The sequence below is a fragment of the Pleuronectes platessa genome, chromosome 1 (assembly GCF_947347685.1).
Source record: "Pleuronectes platessa chromosome 1, fPlePla1.1, whole genome shotgun sequence".
In the NCBI taxonomy this organism is placed as follows: Eukaryota; Metazoa; Chordata; class Actinopteri; order Pleuronectiformes; family Pleuronectidae; genus Pleuronectes; species Pleuronectes platessa.
The window spans coordinates 22,842,509-22,867,509 of record NC_070626.1 but is presented as its reverse complement, the minus strand read 5'-3'; the positions used below and the strand labels follow the sequence as shown (position 1 = coordinate 22,867,509).

At 39.6% G+C, this 25,001-nt stretch overlaps 1 protein-coding gene across 1 annotated transcript in view; it reads right to left on the bottom strand.

Annotated features, from left to right (window-relative positions):
• Nucleotides 1-783, bottom strand: part of gpc6a (glypican 6a) — a 120,011-nt gene extending 119,228 nt beyond the window's left edge. Inside the window, exon 1 of the mRNA XM_053427186.1 lies at nt 304-783. Coding sequence (XP_053283161.1) covers nt 304-469 — 166 coding nt within the window. The 5' untranslated portion in view covers nt 470-783. The remainder of the gene's footprint in view (nt 1-303) is intronic.
• Nucleotides 784-25,001: the final 24,218 nt, after the last annotated feature.

Genomic DNA, 25,001 nt, shown 5'->3' with positions numbered 1-25,001 from the left:
GGATCAAAGCTCAACACATATACGGGCAGTTTAAATCCAGACCAAGTCTCTCCCATTAAAATGTGACATGCTGCAAATACCACACTCATGGTATAGATGGTGCACGGGTTCGGATCCCACCGAGAAGAGAAGGCTGCGGGGGTGAACGAGATGCTCAGAGGTTGCAGGGTGTAAGGAAGCTCATATAGTTCAGACTGTGTGATAGTTGAATTTGCGTGTGTGTGTGTGTTTGTGTGTGTTGGGAAACGAGACACGACACATGGGGGGGGGAGAGGGCGACGATCCGCCGAGCTTGAAACCCACCTGATATCTCCTGATGAGGCACATTGACGAGGCTGAAGCCTTTGGCGTTGTAAGCTTGTCTCACCTCGCTACAGCTCCGCGCTTTGCTCTCGCCGGCGCATGACAGGGACAGCAGCAGCATCGGCACAGTACATAAGGCGACTTGCAGTTTCCACATCGCACACATCGGTGGAATCCTCGATGGTGCGGCTCCGTTAGAATGAAATCAAAAGAAGAAGAAGAAGAAATCCAGATGTGCGACTGGGAGGACGTCTCCACCGGGAGCGATGTCAGATGTTCATTTAAAATAAAAGATTATAATCACTCCTCACTTTGCGTCCTGGTAGGTCCACGTCATCGTCCAAAGCTTCGTATGTTCCCCTTAGAAATAAAAAAGAAAAAGAAAAACACACAGAGAGCGCAGGGAGTCCGCCTGCCCTCAGTCCGCCTGGAGAGAAATCCACGAGAGGAGCGCAGACGCTACCTGGTGCTCCGTGTGCCAGCAACTTCTCCCGCACACACACACGCGCGCGCAGACAGAGAGGAAGAGAGAGAGAGGGGGGGGGGTGAGAGAGGGAGAGAGACGCAGCGGAGGCAAGATGATCGGAGACGGAGGCAGGGCAGAGCAAAACACGGAGCGGAGCGGCTGCGACTTCGGCGGCGCACATCACATCCAGGGGCGCGCGCTGTCCTCCGCCTTTATGCATCCCTGCTAATGCGCACAGCCGCACACGTGCTGGGGGCGCGCGGGGAGGGTATGTGTGTGTGTGTGGGGGGGCACTGACCACACGCACACATACCATTCAGTGTCCCTCTATGGAATCATATAATGTTGATCATCGAATTATTGATCCATCTTTCTTCATGTCTTTGATTTTATTGTAAAGCACTTTCAGCTGCAGTTTTATGTATAAAAGGTGTCGTATAAATATAACATATTATTATTTAAACTTCAGTTTACGCTGCCTCACACGTGCTACTCCAGCATTACACTGAAAAAAGATATTTGCTGGACCAACTTAGAATTTTTTTTTTTTCTCCAAATTTCGGCTAGCAAATTAGTAGATATAATTTATTAACTTTAAATTCAACAAATAGTAATTCATTCCAATAGTGTCACATTAGATTTCTTCGATTTTTTGGGTAAGCCAGCCCTGACAGACATAAACAGGACGTGTTTACCCGACTGACAGATATTTATGCTCCTGAGAGAAAGTTGTGGTTTTAAACTCTTCTTTATGAGCAGAGGATGACAAACAGCTAAACATTGTATAAATCTGAGGTTGATCAGTAATATCTGACAGATCATTGATGCGTCTCCACGTCCATCCCCACAAAGAAGTGAAGTGAAGTGAAGCCGAAGTATCAGGGACATACGAATGCTGCCACCTTGTGCATTTGGAGCCAGAGTCTGTGGGGTAGTGATTGAAAGATGCAGCCCCTGAGGTCTCCCCCCCCCCCCCCCCCCCCCAACACAGACGCTCAACCATATCTCAGGTCAGTTATGTGTTTTACCTCCCCTCTGTGCTTGCAGAATTATATTGAAATAAATTGGACTTTAAATTTAAATTTTTTTTTTAAAATAATTGATGAAAATGATATTGCGATAATTGATATTGCTGAATCGCACAGCCCCAGTATGAAGTAATCCTCCTAATAGACACCCTTTTAGCCTAATGTTAAATTACAGCCTTTTATAGTATTTCCCTAGAGCAACAGGGCTCATATTTATAGTCCCATATTAATGGAGACGATTTCACCTCATTTTACTTCCCCAGCCACAAATAGGCAAACGCATCACCATCAGTCTCATCACACGGCAAAATCTGAGTTTCATTTACAGGGAGAAAAGAGAGAAAACTTAGTTTGAAGAAGAAGGAAAAGTTGTCTTGTTATAATGAAGAAAATCTTGCAGAAAAAGTATCTCGTTATAGCATGAAAGATTTTCTCAGGAGAGAATAAAAGTAGACTACATCGACATGATCCTCTACAAACACTCCCACTGTGTGATGCTGTGGTTTGGGGGAGCTACAGCTGGCTTGTTAAAATCAACTTAAAAAAAACACTGTAAAAGTGCAATTAAGCCGGTAATTCAGGGTTGAGAAATTTTGAGAGAAAAGGCAGAAAAGCAGTGTTGGCGGAGTTTGGCTATAGAAAAGGATAAGCATGGAAATTGTTGTGGAAATAACACTTTAAACATTTAGGGTTAATACATAATGAATATTCATCCAGCTAAGCAAAGTCGGAATCTCATTAGTTCAGTTGTGGACACTTGGGGAATGATGCTGTCTGCAGCTGTGAAACAATGTGGCAATGTGACAGTAAATCCTGATGCTTCATTAGACCTCCAGCAAAACACTTGAACAACACAAAAATTAAGCCAAAGTGTCCCGCTGAGGTCCCATCGATACACACCATCAACCAAACACACGATCAACCAAATCCGATGAACGCTTGAACATACAACAGTGAGCTAAGAACAACCTCAAGGGACAGGAGCCATCTTTGAGAAAAATTGATTTGATGTGTACTTTGAATGTAGTCTATGTCTCATCCACTAACATGGAGGAGGTTGGTTTATAACCTTGACTGCAGCCAGCTACCAGTGGGGATCAAGATGCTTTGGCTTCACTTTTGGTGAGCTGTCAAATCGTCCATTCTTAAATAAAGTCAATTCGCATGACTGAGCGATAGTCAATGGCTTTAGCTACCAGAATAAGGCCCGCCCATTTCTAGAACTGTAGATCAGTTCAACAGACTTGAGAAGTTGTTAAAAATTCTATTTGTCGTAGAAATGTTGGATATATCGAGGATCTTTTACAGAGTTTTGCGTGTTTGTTACAGTGACAGCACTGCTGCTGACTACCTCTAACACTTCTCCATACAAAGTGTTATTGTTGCCTAAATCTAACCACAGAAAGTGCTGTGGATGCAACCCCCCCCCCCCCCCCCCCGCCTTTGATGTGACACTCGTGCACTTCTTGTGACCTCCATCCACCCCCAGCTACTGTATGTCGCAGCAACTTCGGCGCGGTTCAAAAATAGTTCACGGCCCATAAACAGTCTTCTTGAAATCATTAATTAAATATAATAACAGAAATAATAAGCAAGCCAGCCAGGGACCAAATAATCTTGAAGACTTTTAGGGGACAGGATGGGCGACTTTACACTACATATGGTGTAAACGAAAACAAACCAAACCTATGACCTACATGACCACAACAAAGACATTTTATTGAGAGGAACTATCACACACTGACACGCAGGTTTGGGGTTAAGTAACTTAGATCTGTCATTTAGCTGCATTTAGAATCTGTGGGTACAAATATAGCATTATGTGTCATTCCACCAACCATCAAGGAACCTACATTCTACTCATTTCACACCAGTCTTAAAAAAACAAACAGATAAAACATGTGACTGCTGCCAAGACAGACACCGAGACACCTCCACCATATGCTGCCGAACAGTGAACGTGCCGTACTCTGTTAGCTAGGCTTCTTCCAAACACTGACAGAAAAAAAAAGAAAAAACAGATCTCAGTTGTGTTTCTCGAGTGAGAATAATTATCTGAGTCAATGTGGAGAATTTACTGAGGTGGATCCAGATGTGTCAAATTTGCAGATTCTCCTAATATACTGCAATATTTCTGTCACTGTGTTTAACAGGTTTTTAAATGTGACATTTCAGGAATTATTTCTGAAAAATACGAGGAGCTGTGTTTGTCTTTCTGTTTGTGTTTCGGTTGCCGCTCTGCTTCTCTTCCCGCTCTGCTCTCACTTTCTTGTGTCTGGTTGTTTTACATCTTACTGTTGCTGCATCTCTCGGTTGGTGCTGTGCTTGAGAATTCATGTGATGCTGTTGGTGGTGTTGACACCACTCTGGGAGGGGGGGGGCGGGGGGTTCAGGTAAAGCAGAGACACAAAACCTGTTTTTTAGAAGGTGAAATATTTATGTTGGATTATTAAATAAAAAGTTTAAAAGAAAGTAGATTTAGAAGTTGATAATGTGAATAATAATCTAAGAGCTTATTCATCGGTAATGCTGAGTTTTCCTCATACTCATAGTATATAAAGACAATCATTTGTGACTGCAGTGTCTTTTGTGAACATATATTGAGTTTATTGATATAAAATTTGTACTCAACCGTCTATATAAATAAATCAAATGCATATTTTAACTCAATCTAGTTATATTTGCTATACAATAAAGGCAATACAGTAGAATGTATAGAATTTATTGCAGAATTTAACTAAATCAACAGATATATGTGACACATGGAATAAAGTGTTCAGACATCATATGTAAAAATGACCTGCTTTAAAAACCTTTTGAGATATAAACCAATAACAGAAGACGAATATGGGTCTAAATCCGATGAAGTGAATTTAAGAAATCTGTGTGAGATCCTGACGTTATATCTTAGTCCTGCTGAAGAAGACACACATGGCCATTTATGGGATCTAAATGAAATAGAAAATGATATTAATTTTTCTTAATATTATTCTTTTCCTACAAAGTCTTTGTTTAATGAGATTAAGACGGAGATCAGATTTTGTACAGGGAGGATTGTGAGTATGAAACATGTGGTGACTACTTAAAGGGATGAGGAACTTTTTTTCTTCCCTTTTGAACAAATGTGATTGAAGTAATTTCTCAGTTTGGGAAGTTATACTGTTCACACTCTTTAACTTTGCCCTGTTTTTTTTTTTTTTAATGGAACTATTATTGACTAATTATCAACTTTAATTAAATGTATCTGTATCAAGTGATCATCTTTTACCTTTATGTGCAATCATAACTGTTTAACCGACATCATTAAAACATATATGACACAAAACTATTAGAGTTATGGACTTGCAATGTACACATTCATTTACAGACCTCCACACTGGGACACAGTGATACAAAAGATAACTCAAAAAACATTATGATCATATTAATTTGTGGTCTTTGTGGTATTCAAAATGGGATTGGAGATAATGATGTACTCAGGAAGTATAGATTACATTGAACCTAAACATATGCATTATGTAATTATTTTCTATTTAGGAAGGCGATGCCAATCAGGCATTGCAGTCTGAGCTATAATGGGTTTTTCCCCATTCACCGCTGGATCCATCTGCACAGCATTGTAACAGCCCAACTCGGCTAATAAGCCCCTGCTAATAAGGCGGAGAGATGATGAGGAGGTCGTCCTGGTAGTGGATCGATAGCTCACCACAAGGAGTCAGCACAGGGTCCAGCGTGACTCATACTCAGTGCACCACAGGGGGAACTCAGCTTTCACTTCCCAGGCCCGCTGCTTCAAAATAACCATGTTAATCGTCAGGAACCTGACTTTGCCTGTTTTCATTGAGAAAAAAATATTCCAAAGTTTTATTTTGACTTTGAATCCGCAGCAAGGGAGAAGGATTGACCTTAAGATAGATCCACCAATCAATCAGAATCTATAGATAGAGGATCTGCACATGAGGCAACAAGGATACAAGCGACTCACTGACGCCATCACCGTATACTGTAGATGGATGGATGGAAGGATGGATGAATACAGACATCTCATTGAAGGATATCACAGGAAAAGAACCCGTATTATTATTTCCCTTTAAAATAATAAAGGCCAAAGAATAAAGGGCTACACACCCACCCACCACTGTTGTTATTGTCCCTCTTCAATATAATCTGTAGACAATTCTTTCTAAAGTGCTGATTTGCATGTAGAAAACCAAACAGGTTGCATAAAAGTAAAAAAGCACAGCTCAGCAACTGTATTGTTTTCGAGGAAACAAGCAACATTCTTGTGTACCAGTATTTGTTGTTTCGGGAGACAAGCAGATATGGTGCTAATTAAGTTTTACTTACCGTTTAAATCACTGCAGGGTTTTAAAAGTGTGGCGCGCAATGTCATGTTTGTACGTGAGGTACTCTGTAAGCAGACGAGGAATAAGGTCACTTTGTTCACATTAGCACAGCAAGCAAGGGCATGAATTATTAATCCCATATTTATAATTCATGGATGTTTAAGACAAATATGTGCAATTACTGTAAAGAGGTAAAAGTCTCTTCTCAGATAGAAGACCTTGAATTTTTGATTCCCGTACTAAAAACAAGAAATAATCCAAGCAAACAACGGGGGGAGAGCTGAGATACACAAAGGGCGTTTTCTTTTCTTTCATTAGGCAAAAACTTTACTGTCAGACACGTTGCAAACACATTTGTTACCATTTTAAGAGAAGCACCACAACACTTCAAAACAGGGGGTTGCAATTTCCTGGTCTCAATCATTATGTTCACGTGTGCGCATATTTGCATGTTTCCAGCTCGAGAGAAAATCCAGTGTTATTACCATGAAATATCTTGTGCTTTGAGAATATAAATCACCATTTATCCACTTATTTGATGTCAGTTCTACGAGAACATGTTTGGTAGAAGCAGAATGAACAGCAGAGCCTCAGGTTCTGTTTCTCCAGCCACGTCCTCCGGCTTCTCGTAGGTGATATCACCATCCCCAGACCCTGCAATCCCAGATAGAAAATACCTCCGGTGTGTCCCAGGGCCTCCTCCCTCTTCAATATTCCTGGAATATCTCCACATGGAGGAGACACTGAGAGCGTCCTCTAATCATACGCCCAAATCATCTTCACAGAGTCTTCTGAAGCTGATGGAGCAACAGTTCAGGCTCCTCATCTAATCAGCCGAACCCAAACAAGTTGCCAAGAGGATCTTATCTGTTTCAGCCATTACCCAACGTTGAAAATCCACTATGACAGAAAGCAAGAGAAAATTTAAAAAGGAAACAGGCTCAAAATGCTTCTTCATTCATTGAAGAAGCTATTGGGCTGTATGAGGGGAATTCGCATCATGGTGTCTCACAGTAAAATGAAAAATATGCGAGTGATGTCGGGATCTCAGTTGGGGGTCAATAGGGTCCCTGCACATACAGCAACAATCTTACAATGCATTCTGGAATAAAGTCTGAGGAAATTGTACATTTAATTGAATTTTGACCTGTAATGCTACAAAGTGAAAGACAGGTCATACCACTAATTTACCATCTGAAGCAGAAATGACGGTATCAATATCGACTGATACAAAAAAAGTTTGTGATATGATTTCTTTCTATATTGCCCAGCCCGAACTATAATACATTATTTATATGGTCAAAGAGTTTTGAATGAAATACAACTTTTTTTCCGTTTCTTTCCAAAGAAACTGCATTTACAATTCAAGATTCAAGATTCAAGATTTTTATTATCAAATGCACAACAATAACATTAAGCAGTCGCTGGCAGTGAAATGATTGAGTCACAGGCTCTCTTCTAGCAATGCTCAAGTAATTACAACCTAAAAAATAAAATAGAAATAGTATAAAATAGAATAAAATAGAATGTCGTGCCTACAATACATTACACACACATGTATCTTGTATTGCAGCTGGTTTCATATTGAAAACATCTGGTCTTAACTTTCTGACACTGTCTCAATGTTACATTTAAAAACATGAATTTGATTTATCAGTTCATATGAACTGGACACATCTCAGCAGCAGCCATTTACCAAAGCGGTGTATACTGAAGAATGAAAAGTGATCCAAAGAGAATCAAATGCATTCCAAGAAGTCTCCACTGGATAATGATTTCAGATGCGCAGACACACAATCAATAAACTGCATGCTGGCTCAAATGTTAAATCACAGTATGCCCAGTCCTTAATCATTTTCACACATCATGGAAAAGGTCATGTCAGAGCGGCATCAATCTGTTGTTGACAGGCATTATTTAGATTAACAAGCAGACCTGCATCACCTATCATTTCAACAAATTTCTCTGGATTATGCTTCATGTTTGAAAGCGCCAGACTTATGAAGTGAACCACAATCAATAATGTCAGCAGCCGCAGCAGAAATATTAAGTATTCACAAGGAAGCAGCTAATAAGAATGTTCTCCAATGCAAAGTGATGTCTCCCCCGCATAAATGTCGTATTTGCATTTGTGTTCAAATCAAACGTGCCAGGTTAACATGCCGTGATGTTAGTGCAAGTTTGTTTCCTCTGATCCTTAACAGTACACTCCGTTTTCTCTGATATCCATTTAAGCCACGGTAATTTATTCAAATTATTGCAGTGTGATCCATTTCTATGTTTCATACATAATTCAAAATAGTTTCAGGTGGTTGTTTTCCTGGGATAAAAACTGTTTGGAGCTAATTAATGATGTCCTGAGGCTTGGTAATTAGGGATCTGAATCTTATAGCAAATAGGGTGTGACAACTTACAGGGAGTGTGGCTCAGGATGAAGAGTAATGATCATTACAGTCAGGTTCATTCAATATTTCAAGTCTTGATCTGTTGTCCAAGATTTCAGATATTTCACAGGACTTGATAATCACAACTGGAGCAAACTTTACTCTGCATAGTATGGTGTTATTTAAAAATAAAATAATGATAGGAGGCCCTTCCAGGATCTCAGCCTGGTCGGGAGTATAAGATGCCGGGAGATGCTTCTCGGCTCATTTTCACTGGTCAGGACTTTACTTTCTCCAAGTTGCCTGCTTGGGTATTAAGAAAGCCGGCTAACTAGTCAGCACGTGTTTGGGGGGGAAGACAATGAACCCTAAATTGCTCCTGATGGCTGTGATGGCAGTTTTAGAATGATGTGTGATAGAAAAGTGCGGTCTATAGATGTCCTGTATGGATGTGACTTGTACGTTAAATAGCTTTGAGTGGTCAAAAAGAGGAGAAAGAGCTGCATATACGACACAACAAATGGTAAAGAATTTTTGAATTGAAGATAAATAAGGCTACAAACAACCCATATTGCTACACAACTAAAATTTTGTCTTTTACGCTGGTCTTTGTATTTTTGTACCATTTACACACACATACTCTCAGTCTATAGATATTTTTTTTTAAAACTAATATGAAAAACAAAAGATCATTATTCCGCTTATCAGGCATTAACGCAGCAGCACACAGACTGTTAGCTGGGCTACATACAGAGCTGAACAAGATCCTTATGGCAGATGAACAGTAAGGTTAATCACGTTAAGTGTCTGTCTCACAAGATGTCAGCAGTGATGTGTTTTGATTATTAATGGCATATCAAAGGTCAGTTTTCCATAATACATTATTGATGTGGTCAGTGTATGACTGTCTTCCCGTAAAACAAAACAGGCCAACATAGGTCATGCCTGCAAGTAGGTTTTTGCAGTTGTGTTTTATCTTTAGTGGCCAAATTAGGACAGGACGAAGGTAGGAGATCAGGTGACGTAGCACAAAAGGCAACATGTAAGTAAAGGGTTGAAGTAGATGAAGAAGTCCACACAACCCAGGGCTAACACAAAGGAGGCCGCCGTTAGTTTCCGTTATGAGACAGGCAGTCAATACTGTTTCTTTTATTCATGACGCCTCCACAAACTTAACCACAGGTTTATTATTGTTACCATGACCACGAAGGACCAGTGCACCTTCAGCTGGTGGGCTCCTGTGGACCTGGGAGATGTTGATGTGGTTGATGTATGAAATTATGTTGAAATTGAATTAATTTAGCAGTTTTGAGAATTATTGAAATCACACCCTTTACTATAAAAACTTCAGTCACAACCTAGATGATAACTTTCATTTGCATAAGTATGGCATGCTGTGAAATACACAGCCAACAGGCAGTTTATGACCTTATACATACTAATGTTTATCCCCGAGAGATGTTCAGTACAAAGCTACAGTACAAAGCTACTATTACCATGGTAACCACTTAGAAGATATACAAACAGTCCATCAGAGACACCTATCTGACATTCAAGGTGCAAATGTAGCTTGTAAATGTTTAACAAAGAAAAAAGTGTCTGTAATACATATTGATCGCAATAGATTGTGTTGTAGTTTCTCCCGGTTGAATTTAGTTTCAATACTTTGATGCCAATATGAGATAAGATGGATAATTTTACTTCTGAAAAGTCCAGTGTAAGATGTAGGTGAAAGGGATCCATTAGCGGAGTTAGAATCTAAAACAATCCAACAAATGCTTTCACTAGTGTGTTTCTTCTAAATTTGTTATATTTAAATACTTTCTATTTACATCCAGAGCGGGTCCTCTCTACGGAGGCCGCCATGTTTGTCACAGTAGCCCAGATTAGACAAACTAAACCCCTTTTGAGTTTTTATGACAACTGAAGGCGACCACAGGTTCTCCTTCATGCTTGGAAGGGGAGGGTGAGGTGATGGGTATTCAGCTGCAACATGAAACCTCACCACTAGATGCCACTAAGTCCTACACACTGAACCTTTAAAGGACAGGTGAGGATTATTTAATTCACATCGCATAGCTATAATGGACCAGTTGCTGGTTGCTGTAATCATTCCTCCCGACTATGCTGGCTCTGAAGCCTTAACTGCATTGGACTAACTATGCTGTAAGAAACTTAAAAAAGGGGGTCAAATCCAGGGTCACTATTTCATGCAAAGATGCACTCAACAGTTCAGCCAAGGCTTTTGAGAGACTTCGGCAGCAAGTTAATGCATTGAAAGGGGATATCTTTATCCTGACAGATGTGTTGGTGTCTTGTTTGTGTTTTTTTCCTGGAATCACACCTGCATGCAGCTACCAGAAATTATCCCTCTGGCTCGTCTTAGCAATGAAACTCTGTCCAGAGAAATGTAAAAGGAGAATTTCCAACAGCGAACTATCCTGAACCAATGTGTTAGCACCAAGGCTCAGCCAAAAGGGGAAGGCTTCAGCACTGCAGTTTGGGGGATAAAATCTTCAGCGAGAAGCAGGGCATATGTTAACATTACCACTAGTGCTGTAAGATAATCAAATAACTGGGTTAAAATAATAAATCAATTCTGCTCTATTGTGCTGCTTCAGTCTGTTGGTTCTGATCTTGTATGAGGCAACAATTTAATAACTTGATGCATCTCTTTGTACCTCAAGGGCTACAAGTGGCTGCCAAGGCCATTTTAATGTATAAATTTGACCTGAACACTTGATTAATATAAGGTAGTATGTGTTTAAAGAGATGAGTCTCTATAGCTTAGACCTACATCTTGAACTGTGAATAGAAAGTGGGGACCTGAGTCCATAAAGGTTCCTTATACAAAGACCTTCTAATTATGATGACATTTCAAGGACTTTTTTTAAAGATAAAAGTTTTTCACAGTGCACCTTAGCACTTAAGAGAGGTGAAAAACTGTAAGACGTTGGGAGGAGGAGTTTCTTGAAAAGACTTGAACAATGGCGTAAGAGCCTTTTAATGCACAGTCCTCACTGGTGCACACAACCAGAGGGAAAGAGGCTTTTAGCATCAACCTCTTGCCTTGTAGAGTAACACTGGGACCGAGCAGTAAACACTGCTCATGTTTATTTTGGTTGCTCTACTTGCTTTCAAAGCTGTTTGCTTGCTTGATGGTACATGCTAGATTTTCAAGCCATACACCATCGCTATATGGTCGCCATTGATCACAGGAAGGCATTATAGCTTTGTCACTATCACATAGATTTAGTACGGAGATTACCAGCCTGGTAAATAAAGGCATGCAAAATATTATAACAACAACAATCAGCGTGTAAATAGATGGATGAACTTTATTTTCTGTCCTGATTGACAGAAAATCTACTCTTGACAAGGCTCAACACATAATCCACAACTGACACCACACAGCACATATTTAAAAACATGAGAACATAGTTAGTTACTCTGCAGGTGAGTCTATATTTTATGTTATATTAATGTATAATTACACTATTCCAACATAGAGACTGAATTGTATGTATGACAATAATCAATTTCTGACCATTCTTTTCCCATTATCACCAAGCCATTTCTGTTTTTGAATAAATTTATCTCACTTTTTAGATTAATACGTCCACCATCAGTGTCAACCACATTTCCTCGTCCAAAAATTTGGTCAAAAAATGTTCCTTAATCACCTTCAGGGCTTTCTGAGACTGTTCTCAGATTGTTTCTGAATATGGTCCCAAATCTTTGTGACAGACATCTTCCATTCAGTCAAAGCAATAACAACTACAAGGTCAACATGTGGTATAACCAACGGTGAACAAGACAACAGTTTCTCTTTTGCAGACTTTCGAGTGTAGACGTCAGGTCAGACAATTTCTTTGCTTCTTAACTGAGGTGGAGATAAGTAGGTCTAACGGCACAACGACTGCCTCAAGGTGAAAAGGACTATTTTATAGATTTCAATCAGAGATAGCTGTGTTTTATTTTGATCAAGAGGTTTGGATTTTTAATTTAAAAAAAGATAAATAAAAAGAAGATTGTATTCAGGTGCGACAGTTTTCTCATTTTCAGAAAACCATTCAAGCTAGCAGATTAGATTTATCACTGACACACACACTTTTATATTTCTATCTTAGTGAGGAAACTCATTGGAATAATGCATAACCTAGCCCCTTACCCTAACCCTAACTCTAACCCCTAACCTTATCTAAACATAATTCTAACCCTTACCCGTGGACCGGCCAAAAGGTCCTAATTTTCCCAAAATGTCCTCACTCCGGAGGTTTGTGTTATCAAACTGGTCCTCACAAATATCGCTGTACAGGAGCAAACACACACACACACACACACACACACACACACACACACACACACAGAGTAGAACCCAATAGGACCGTTATCTAAGCCTGTGACCTTTACCTCTAAAGTACAGCATTAAAATTCATAGGCCATGTAACAGAGGCTCTAATGTTTCATAATTTACACACAGCTTTCCACAAAACAAATTGTATACTGCGCATAAATCTTAGGTGGCTATATTCAATTTTTTTTTTTAAATAAATAAATCGTGCTCGTTCCCTCTTGAGCACCAACGGCCGAAAGACAAGATTACCAGAGAACCCAGAGAAAACGCATGCAGACACAGGTAGAACATGCAAACTCCACACAGAAACACCAGAGCCGATCGCTCCTGTGAGGTAAACCACTGTCACACCGTGAGGCAGCTAATGAGAAAGATGTTTCTCATATATTTGGTGGAGACCAAAAACAGAGCTAAAATAGATGACTATTGAATCTATATTCACAAGGGGGCTAGAAGGTTATTATAATTTCATTCAGTGTCTGTTTTGAGGTACAGATAAGCAACTTTTAGATATGGCATCAAATTTACTAAATCAGTTTCATAAGTTGATAATATGTCAATGTCGTGTTTAAATCTGCTTTCCGCTGCCCAAAGTAGCAAAATAATCTAATAACGTTATATATCTAAGTCAAAATCCCCAAAAGAAATCACTGATCATAAAAAGTATGTTATTTTTGACCTTTCAAATTCAAAGGTGGGTATTTTGTGGTTTTAAAAAATCCACTCCATCTATTTTGGTTCTGTCCCTCCTGTGTCACTTACTGTGATAAGTACTGCAGTTGCGCCAATTTATGTTATTAGCCATTGTTATCCAGCTGTGTATAAACACCACAAACATACATGAATAAAGATGAAGATGAAGTTATTGGCAGAAAAACGGCAGCGTTTATGGACTCACCTCGGGCGTACTCTGATATAGTGTAAACGCACGTTAATGCTTCGGAGCATAACTGCAGTTATTCATCACACAACGATTTTCTGTCTGTACATTTATTTGTGTCTTTCAATAATGGATGAAGGGAAATGTGTCAAGTTGAGATACGGCCCTGGGTGTCGACGCTTTACTGAGATCCTGAGTTAAGTCATTGAAGGCTGATAAATCTACTTTTTGTGCCCTACCCACTTTGTCCTGGAGTTGCGGGACCAGATGCACGTCCCGGCCGCAAGAGGCATTTCCTATTTATCACGTCAACACAGGTGATGGATTGGATGTCGCTGCTCATTAATGACACATGCTTGAGGGGGACTGATCAAAATTACAAAGTCAGAATTGAGTGATAACTTCCATGGAAATGAATGGATGAGGTGTTGAAGGGTCACACTGCACCACCAGGTTTGAAGGTGTCTGATGGTGGCGAAATGTCTCCCTCGGGAAGGCAACCCAGTCAGATCCCGGATGTCTTCAATGAGAGTTCTCATGTTGGGGAAACTGTTTGGAACGCTGTGAGGCAACGTCTGGTAACAGCTTGCCTGGGGAATCAAGTCCTTTTAATACATCACCCTCTGTTGAGATGGTCAGGGCTTTTTTTTTTCACTAAGAGATTGTGCCAGGTTCGGTTGATCCTTTGGCTTTTTATTTGTTTCCCGGAATGCCTCAACTCTCTCTCCACTCAGGTCGACTCTCCTGGGGACTTCAGACTTGAACAACTCCAGACCTTCACATACACATCGCTGCCTCAGTTCACCAGCTCGTCTGCCCTGTCTGCCTGTTGTCTTTCCTCTCTGGCCTGCTCCCAGTTTCACTTAGCTCAGAATACAATGTGACATTTATGTCTACATTTGTGTGTTAATCGATGTGATTTTGTGGACTATATGAGTCCAGATGTTAAACAATGCGTGTTTACCTGTCAGTGAGATACAGTCGCCAGAGGATCAATGGTTATTGTCTTGGTGATTCCCTGACGCTGGTGGTACCACCAACATGTGGACATTTTCCAATGTGAGTGGGAATGTTTGTCTCTGTATGGCAGTTCTGTAACACGCAGGTTGTATCCTACCTTGCCTCTTGTCCAATGTTGGCTGGCTCCAGCAGTACAGATAATGAATGGACGAATGGATGGATGGATGGATATGTTGGTTTATGACCAGATAACTGCCTTAGTCTCATATGTAGATACCAAAAAAACGAAAGTTTCTCTATCTGCTTCCCCATGAGGTGATTTAATGAGGCTAAATTTAGGGAGACATAAATGTTTTAGAAAGATTATGGATTGACGGATTTGATTATTAAATCTGCTGCTGTATCCAAAGGCTTCAGCATCAGATCCACTGATTTCATTCCTCAGTCATGGCCGACATGTTTAAGAAATTTACAGCTTATCAGACAATCTTGGGCTAGAGTTGAATGTTTTGACATGATTTCAGATTGCTTTAGCTTGATATCACTGTTATATGAGGTTCTGTACAGTACCTGGTTGTATTTCCCTTTAAAAAAATGTGAATTGCATATTCTGCTGAAATCCTTTTTCCTTGCATGTTTTATTCTTTGACTAATGCTGTTGCCTCCACTTTACAGTAAATGAAATAGTGATGATGACGGCTGCGGTGAAATGTTACAACTGTCATTATTGTGACAAGTGGAGCTTTTTTCACTTCACCTTATTATTTATTCTTCCTGTCTCTTCCTTTCAGTCACGTAGGCACTGTCACTCGGTCCCCCACCCTTCGTGGAAGAAGATTTTTAGGAGCATCATCCAAAGAATTTTTCATCTTCTCTGTCAGGTTTGTCTCCCTTTCCTCTCAGCTGCTTCTGTCTCTCAGGCTCAACTTCAACTCCAGCACATTAATATGTAAAACATCACAGTTTTATTGCTGAGCATGCGTGATAATTCTTCTCTCACAGGGCCTAAAGGTGTGTTGCCTCTGGTCCAACCTCCACCTTGAGGTTTTGTAGCATTTTTATTTTTGGAATATACTATGTGTGCCTTGGGCTCAGAGAACCGTATTTGCAGGATCACAGGAGTTCGCTCAATTATAAACACAAGGCAGCTACTATTACCCTCATCATTGATTAAATTGTGGATTATTCCCTTTTTTTATTCATTAAATTATTAGTCGATAAAATACTGAATAATACGAATCAATTTCTGTTGACAACAGTGGGTTACAGATCAATAAAATACTCTGGATAGCACAAATATGCCACTAATTATTCTCAAGGACCAAATTTGTGGGTATCTATCCAAAGATATTCACTGTACTAACATAAGTATCGATTAAGAGTCGCTTGTATACTACATAAGTCGGCTATATATATATATGGCTTATGAATGTTATGAACCTTTTGATGGCCAGTTACTATCAGTTTACTTGGCTCAAAAAACAAGATGAAGAGGATGATGATATAACCATGACAGAAAAGTCATGAAAAGAAACATGAATCCATCATTGAGATGAAAAAAACTGGAAAAAACAACCACAAAGCCAAGCCTCTGTCATCTTCAATGCTCGGGGATCAAGTTCCAGTCCTTGGCCATTCTCCAGTTCTTTATTTAGTCTCACCTGAAAGGCTTCATTCCTGTATCTCCTTTGCAATGACAAGGTTGGCCTTTCCTTCTCTGTGGAGCAGAGAATGAAAAACAAAATCTTGCATCAGATCAGCTTGGGAACACCAGAGATTCCAATGACCTTTACATCTGCAACAGGGGAGGCCTTGAACTTCAAATGCATCATTTCAAGCTCTTACAGATACCAGGGCAGTTAAAAAGTGGTTTTCAGAACAAGTGGTTTACTGACACGCAATGGGAATTTACTGTCGCCTTAACAACCAGTATAAATGAAAAGAATGTTGAGATTACTTATATTTTGTAAATCAGATCATTTCTTGATTGAAAAAACTAAATGGTGGCCTGTTTGTTAAAGGACAACAAATTGCTTCCTCTTTGTGTTATAAGTGCTTCAGTTACAAAACAAGGAATTTACTGAAGCACCAGGATCACATTTGTGTAAAAAAACTTTTCTATTAGACCTATAAGGACAAGGAAACTCCACAAACAGCCTCACGGGATACTTTGCAATGCTGTTTGAATTCCCCGACCTTTTGCAGAGAGTCACACAAGTGAGGTAATTGAGTTATCCTTGTTTGCAGCTATATAAGAGAGGGCGTGATTGCCTACTTGGAGGTGTAATAGCAAAAGTGTAACAAGGAGCATAATAAATTGGCTGCTCTGAGGGAATTCTGGCCAAATCCAGTATTATTACGGGTCAACGGTGAAGTTTAGCTTTCAGGGAATCTGCATCGGGTAATGAAAAGGTAACTTCTGCTGAAGAAGCTCAGCTTAAGGACAAGATTATGCCATGGCTGCTAATGCTGAGGCTGCTGCTGTAAGCAATTAAAATAACCTAAGAAAAATTAGATTAAAGTTTTAAAGCATTTGCAGGCAAAAGAAAATCCATAAAAGGTGTTATAAGTATGAGAAAATTCCAAAATGCTGATCTACTTAATATCACTTCAGAGATTTAAAAAACACCTACTGAGTGTGTTTCCATTTCTAAGCAAAAAATGGTGCCGAAAATGACTAAATCAAACTTCTCGGCTGTTGCAGAAACATCAGTGCGGTCCAATAACGAAAAGAAAAGAAACAGTGGTACAGGGTGGAGGAGGATTAAATGTGTCCGGGCTCTGCCAAGACAATTATCGCTATATCACCAGTAAACACATCACAAGACTACTTCCCAAAAAGGCCTAATGGTACAAAATATGACAAAGCCTGTTCCCAGGTGCATTTGTATCACTCAGGATTGTGTTACAGGACCATAACAGAGGACGTCAGACTCATGAATCTACAGAACCATCCACAGGAAACATTTACCGGCCAGCTAATCCAATTTCTCCGATGCTTAATGTTTTGTGCGTCACCACAGTGGATCTCGTCTGCATTGGGTGAAGACACACTGGGCCACAAACAGACATAGTTTAATGGTTGTACAAAAGGCAATCTGCAAACAATGCTTACCTAACAAGATCACAAGTCATGGCAGCATTATGTTTTCAGATGTCTATGGCCTGAAAACAACAGCTACATTTTCAGGTCATAGATGCAATATTCCCATTAAGACTATATCAAATTCAAATTTCAGTTATCTTACCGAAAATTTGGTCCACACAGCTGGAATCAAAAGCTAGCAGAGAATATCTTCTAAGGCTTAGAAGATATTCTCTGCCTTAGAATCTAAGGCTATGACCAAAAAACCTGGGCAGCACCTTCTTTAATATCTGAATTGAATATGAAGTTAATCTGATTTCGAGTTAGTCAAATATTTTAAGACCCAATTTCCCTTTACTCCAAACAGACAACCTGACAAAAGAGTTGATAAAAACACACAACAGTGATTATCCGAACATTGTCGTCTTTAGGCCGGATTTATTATCGATTATTGCAGCACACTGATGGTAAAATGCTCACATTGTGTTATGACTGTGGATCAGATAAGAGCACTCAAGCCTCTCTGGTGAATCCAACTGGAAATCAGATGGTACAAGCGGAAAACTGTGATGGAAATATAATAATTGCTCTGTAGTGAGTGGATAATGGTACATTTATTCAAAGCATACAATTAGAACCAGCAGCAGATACCAGCTCCTGTGCAGTTCCGCAGATCTTACTAACCAAAATCTTTGAGGCACTGGATTTGTACCATGCACATTTATTTGGAACGTTCTATGTGACACACTGTTGGTGATTCATTTTTCATGTTATAAATATTAAAAACCTCATCAAGTGAAAGTCTTGCCTTCCAGATAAATGGGTAGATTTGTGGACTCTATTCGTTAGTTTAAATATGCATGTTCACACAGATTAGTATGCACATAGTCACTAAGCTGGGATTGCTTCACATATATCTGGAACTAATGCAGCCTAATACAAGAGTCCTGCAAGAAAATTTGACTTTATGCAGGTTATAATGTTTTGTTTTAGTTGAAGCTGTTTTTGAGAGGTGTTGAATCCACTGTCTGATCATTTTGAAGAACGTAGTGTGTGTTGTTGTTGGACTGTGTTGCGTTCAGGGTTAACAGTGTTACATTTTAAATGTATTTCACTAGGGCTACTGCCTTTAAATGTTAGTTGAGAGATATTTAGTTTGATTACTTAAAGTTACCTATGTTATATTATAAATACTTTGGATTAGTCTAACATAGTGTTTCATTAGCAGGCAACACAGGAATCCATGCAACACTGCTACCTAAAGCAGACCGAACCCAGCAGTCACTCTGACGGTGAGGTTTAGTCTGGCAAAAAGGATGAAGACCCAATTTTCCCTTGACCTTTTGTTTTCCACGGCATTAAGTTTGATTGAAAACCAGTAAACAAGACAGTAATTAAACTGTGTGGATTTACAGGTCCACAGGCCATTTTCAACATTACCACCGTGTTGCCTTGCAATTAATTCTCTAAAAGCTAAAATAGCAGCAGAAAGAGCAGATTTGACCTCGTCTGTTTTTCCACAGCATCAAATGGGAGAAAAGGTAATAAATAACAAAACAGTAAATCTTGCAGCACTGAGCGAGGAAGCTTAAATACCAACATGTTCTAGTTCTCAAATGGTTGTTTAAAAGTTCCTCGACATTTGGATATGTATAGTCTAAACATTAGTGTCATGGCTAAATTAATCTTACATATGGTTTATCCTTTATCTTAACTTTCTTACTTTGCTCTTCTTCCGATAAACCATTTCACGAGCAACGACCAGAGGTTGTTTTACCGTTGACGACTTAACTCGTAAATACGTCTCTCGTCATCGCTCGTTACTCAATAAGTAAAACAACCATATGGCTCCTGGATGTAACTCATTTAAGTTAACAGAACCTTTTCACAATAAAAGTTCACTTCCACAGATTGACATATTGAACAAACTGGAACTTATGCTGTGTTCAGTAGCAGTGCCGGCCCTGGCAGTGTTGGAGCCCTGGGCGAGATCTCAGATTGTCTTTGTTGGGACAACTGAGCATATAAGTGTATAGTAAAAACCCACGTGTCCCAAATGCATCTTTGGCTTCTCTATAAAGAATACATCTTTCTCATTCTTAATTTAATTTAAACCATTTAACTTAATTTAGATTTTGCTATCATTGCACACTTTTTCTACTGTATTGTAATTATTTACATCTGGTGTTAGGAATAACAGTTTGGTCTAACAAGTTGAGTAAATATTTGTCTAAACGTTAAAGTGGGAACTGCATTGAATATTTGTGACCAGCTCACATCTGTATAGTGACACACACGTTGACTTCCTCGGACAATGAGCCTGACGTCACCACAATATCAGAGGCACGTCGCTATATACAGTAATGGACAAGAGAAGTGCAATTAGTGGAGTTGGCTCAAACCACCTAAATTCCCCGAACCCTTTGCATTCAGTTAATCCTGCTGTTGTCTCCCGAGGTCTCTTCTCCACTGATGATGAGCGAATGATTCCCGCTGCTGCCATAAATAACACTCAGCTCTCCCCTGGACGACATCCAAGCCAACTTCATATCAGCTATAGTTCCAGAAACCTCCTGCCTTGGCAAACAGCTGGGTCACATTCATCATTTCCTATTGCTCTTTTCCCCCCTTCCTGCTTTTATCCTGCTTCACCCCATTAGCCTCTGTCGCACCATGCATTTGGTTCAAAGATTATCAATCAAAAATATCTATATTTCTCCCATAGAAAATCATTCTCATGCTGCAGTTTATGGAAAGCCACGAATACAGAATAATGTCTGACATCCGCAGACATCGATCTGTCATCAAGACATTTTTAAATATTGTAGCCATCCGTTTTGCAGTTCATAATACAAAATAAAGCAATAAAATGTGTTTTAATTGTAACATGACATACGATAAAAATGTTACCATATATGAAAAAAAAATTTTGATTATGTTGCTGTAGATTTTTCATGTATTTCATCTTCTTTTGAAAATGTTTTCGTTTCATTTTTGAATTCCCCCCAAAAGTATTTTTTTTGTCAATTTATATATTAGTTGTAACTTCATAACTCTATTGAGTTAATACAAGAAACATTTCAAATACCTGTTTTGAACAAATTGTCGTGGAATTTTGAAAAACCTTTGCTTTTATTTGGAAATATAAAGATATTCTTTAATTGATCCCGACTGGAGCCTCACAACACAATCAATTCATCATTTTCAAAAATCAGTAGGAGAGAAATTTAGCCCTCAGAAAAGAATGAATATATTGTAGTTTGCAGACTTGAAACTGCTTTGTCTAAGCATAAGACAAAAAAAATGGGATAAAATTGAAAAGGTAAAAATAAACCACTTCAGAAGATTACATGTTTTTGATTTGAACAACAAGACATCTCAGTTTGTAGGGCTGAGTTTGCCCTTCAGGAGAAATAAACACATTAGGGACCCTGAGAGGCACCTTTGTTCCTGAGGCTTATGAGAGGCAGTAATCACGTTATCTTTGTTAATCATTCAGGGCAGACAGCAATATTGGCTTTTACTGATTAATTAAGGTGAAAGAAGCTTAATTGCTTGAGTGCTTCCTTTAAGAGAGCTGTTTTGAAAGACGTCAGGATCTTTTCAGTGAAAATGGTCTGGTAAAAAGATTCACATACCGATTGAAACAATGACAGGCATAAGGGATTCAAATTTGATTTTAGGCCGTGCGGTTACAGTATTTACAGACAATACAGATGCAAAAGACAAGCCCAGGAACATGCTCTACATTGGAATCATTCTAATGTTACAAAACTCAATTGTTCAGCAAAGAAATGGAAATAGAAAAATGGGAATAGAAAAGAAGACTCAGGCCTGTTTATTGTTGTACAATGCATCATCAGGTTGGCCCAGCGTCTCAATGTGTTCACAGATCCTGAGCAGGTGTTCTGCTCATTGAGTTTTCCTCCAGAGAGAAGGCCGGTATGTTTGAGCCACTGCTGAAGGATCAGAGTGTGGCCCGAAATTAACTGGATATTGATTCAGTGCAGAGCAGTCCCCAAGACAGCTATTTGAAGATACGGCACACAGATAGTCTGGCATGCAGCCCCCTGCTCTGAATTCAGACCAGCCAGTGACTTTGACTGTCTTCAATAGGAAACAGTGGCTGCGAGTTGTGTCCAGCTAAAACACCGCCTACAACACATAAGATAGAGAACTAACATTGTTCTCTGTCTGTTTCTCGACAACAAATACGTTTTTAAAGAAACTAATGAAAATCAGATTTTTATACACAAAGGGGGCTTTCCCACCTACCTTGCTCAGGGCAGACAATCGGACTTTCAATGCAGTTCCAACCAAAATCACGGATGTTAAAGTTTTATCTGACTATGAGTCAGACCAACGGACACAGGACCCGAGGGGGTCTCAGTCTGCATCAAACAAACCATGGTTCAGCTTGTTTGCAGTGGGAAAACAAACAGATCACAAATAATTCAGACTTTCAGACTAATAGCAGGAAGTTGAGACAGTAAAGGAGGACGGAGAGGAAGCTGAAGGCTCTTTCAGGCTTGCTTGTAGTCTTCGCCTCTGAAAATATAATGTTTGAGCGATTTTGCTGGAAGTAATACCATCATGACGTTATAGTGGCAACGAGAACAACAAAGTGAACTGGTTAATTTATTTTCCCAATTCAAATGGAAATACCACTTTTTTTTCTATGCAGTTTATTCATAAAGTTCAAAGACAAATTGGCAACATCAGACCAATCCGAACGAATCAGTGTCAAGTATAGGTACCAGCAGCCCATGAAGGTGAGGTGATGGGATATATGTATATTATTACAATATATATTATTATTATCTGATTTTGAAACCAAAACTAACCAGATCGATTGTAAACAACATAACAAAAACATGGTCCCAAATTTCAGGAGTGAAAATGGCCTCAATGCATTTTGCTCTAACATCCACTCACAATGTTTTTATGGTGACGTCAAAGCAACCAAAGCTCTAGATCATAGGTGCTGTGAATTTTTTTTTAAATTGTGTTTACATTTGTTGTCTCTCAACAAACACATTGTAGGTACTTTTGAAAAAGCTGTTTTTTTTTGTAATCTTTCCTCTTTCCTGCCTTCCTCTGCACATTGCTGCATTTCTTAGCGGATTACCACCATAGCAGTGTGTCAGTGGAATAGAGTGAAGCTGACAGCAGGAATATGTGTTGTGATGCATTTGCAGTCTTGTACATATATATATATATATATATACAAGATAGAAAAAAAAACAGGGACCCATTTCTCAATACATTGCTCCAATGGGCTACTGGTGATGGGAAACTCAAAACTCTTATTCTTTCCCTAACCCTAACAACACACAGGGTTCAGGATGCAAACAGTGAACAGTGGTCAAACTCTTGCTATATGGTCTTGTGACTTGTATTTACAGTAGCTGTATGGTATACATGCCTTATTGTAGGTAGTGTTTTTATCTCTGATTTAAGCCTGTCCCCTGACGCTGCTTTCAATTAGACTATGAGAAAGTATTATCACATCTTTATCTGCATCAGGAACACACTCAGCTCTCCCTTCACTTTGCCTCCAGTGAACCTAATCCAGGCAGCTACTATGTTTCTCTTGAAACATAGTTTGGGAAGCGAATGAGTTAGAATACACAGTTGATAAAGCTTATGATGAGTTATCTACGTAAGGAGCTACTATGCATGTGAACTATATTTGAAACGGTGACATTCATTGTGCGATACAACTAAAAATGAAACGTGTATATCATAACTGTCTCCAAAAAACGGGTAATTGGGCTGCTGCTGAGCGGGCTATCATGGATGAGTTGTGCAGTGACAGCAACCATTAAGTTGTGTACAGAGAGCACCAGGCTTGGCTGTAGGCCTCCGGGGAGATATGTCAGAGCCTTTTAGTGGAAGAGGAGAGGAGTGATGGAGCACCCCACCGTCATGTATCTCCCACTCGATGAGCAGCCGGACCACTTACAGAAGGCCAATGATTGGCAGCAACAAAATCTACAAACTGCTTATGTGCTGCTAAAATGCATGAATAATACATTGCCAGCGAAGGATGTGTGGCAGAGTCTTAAAATGAACGTGTGTATCTATAGCTACAGTATACACCTTTGAGGTTAATAAATATTCTGTTGGTGCTGCTTTTATGGTGATTCCTTATGGATCCGTGGTTTGCCACTTTTGTTTGTGGCTGTAACAATAAAGTGGCAGTTAGAGCCGAGCTGCTCTTGCGCCGAGGTGATGTTGCAAAATACTGAGAAAAGAAAGAATATGCCGTCTAGAAATAAAACAAACGTTACTGTTCTTCAAGAAGAGGGAATTTTCCCCTGTATGTGGAAAGAATATGGATGGAATCTGGTGATAAGTTTGTGTGAAGAGTTTGGTACAAATGAAACCAGCCCAGCCAAGGCCAAAGCATCCCCTGGGCCGGACATTGAATATTAAAGGGATCATATGGTGCTTTTTTCCGTTTTTGACCTTCCTCTTGTGTGTTATTGTTTTTTTTGTGTTATGTAAACGGTCTGCAAAATTAATAAACCCAAGTAATCAATAAAGAGAGCTCCTCTGGCCCACACAAAACCTGAAGCTCCTACAACTCCAAATCAGCAGTCTGGTCAACATCATGTCACGTGACATCATAATTCCCTATGTTTGCATTATTCATGCCTAGCAGCTAGTCGGACATGCTCCTTAAAGGGATAGTTCCCTCAAAAATGAAGATTCCCCCATTATCTACTCAGCACCATGCCAATGGAGGGTTTGGGGAAGTGTTTGAGTTTCAGGGGTAAATGGTGTTGCAGCTAAATCCAATAGGATTGAAGTAAATGGTGACCACATCGTTAAATGTATAAAAAGCCTCCATACTGCTCCTGAGATGTAATCCAAGTGACAACAGAATGTTTCAAGTCATATTTCAATGGCGTGGCTTATGGACACTTCTAGGACACCTTGGGTAGAGCGTTCGTCCTCCATCCTGAAGGTTGGCAGTTCGGTCCCCAGTCTTCCCCACCTGCATGCCGAAGTGTCCTTGGGCAAGATGCTGAACCCTGAATTGCCCTTCATAGAACAACAAAGTGCTGCTAATAGATTCACTGTATGAAAGAGCTTTGAGTGGTCATAAAGACTAGAAAAGCACTATATTAATAAAAAACTATTTACCATTTACCATTCTTCAAAGCCTGCACCCAACACCCAAACA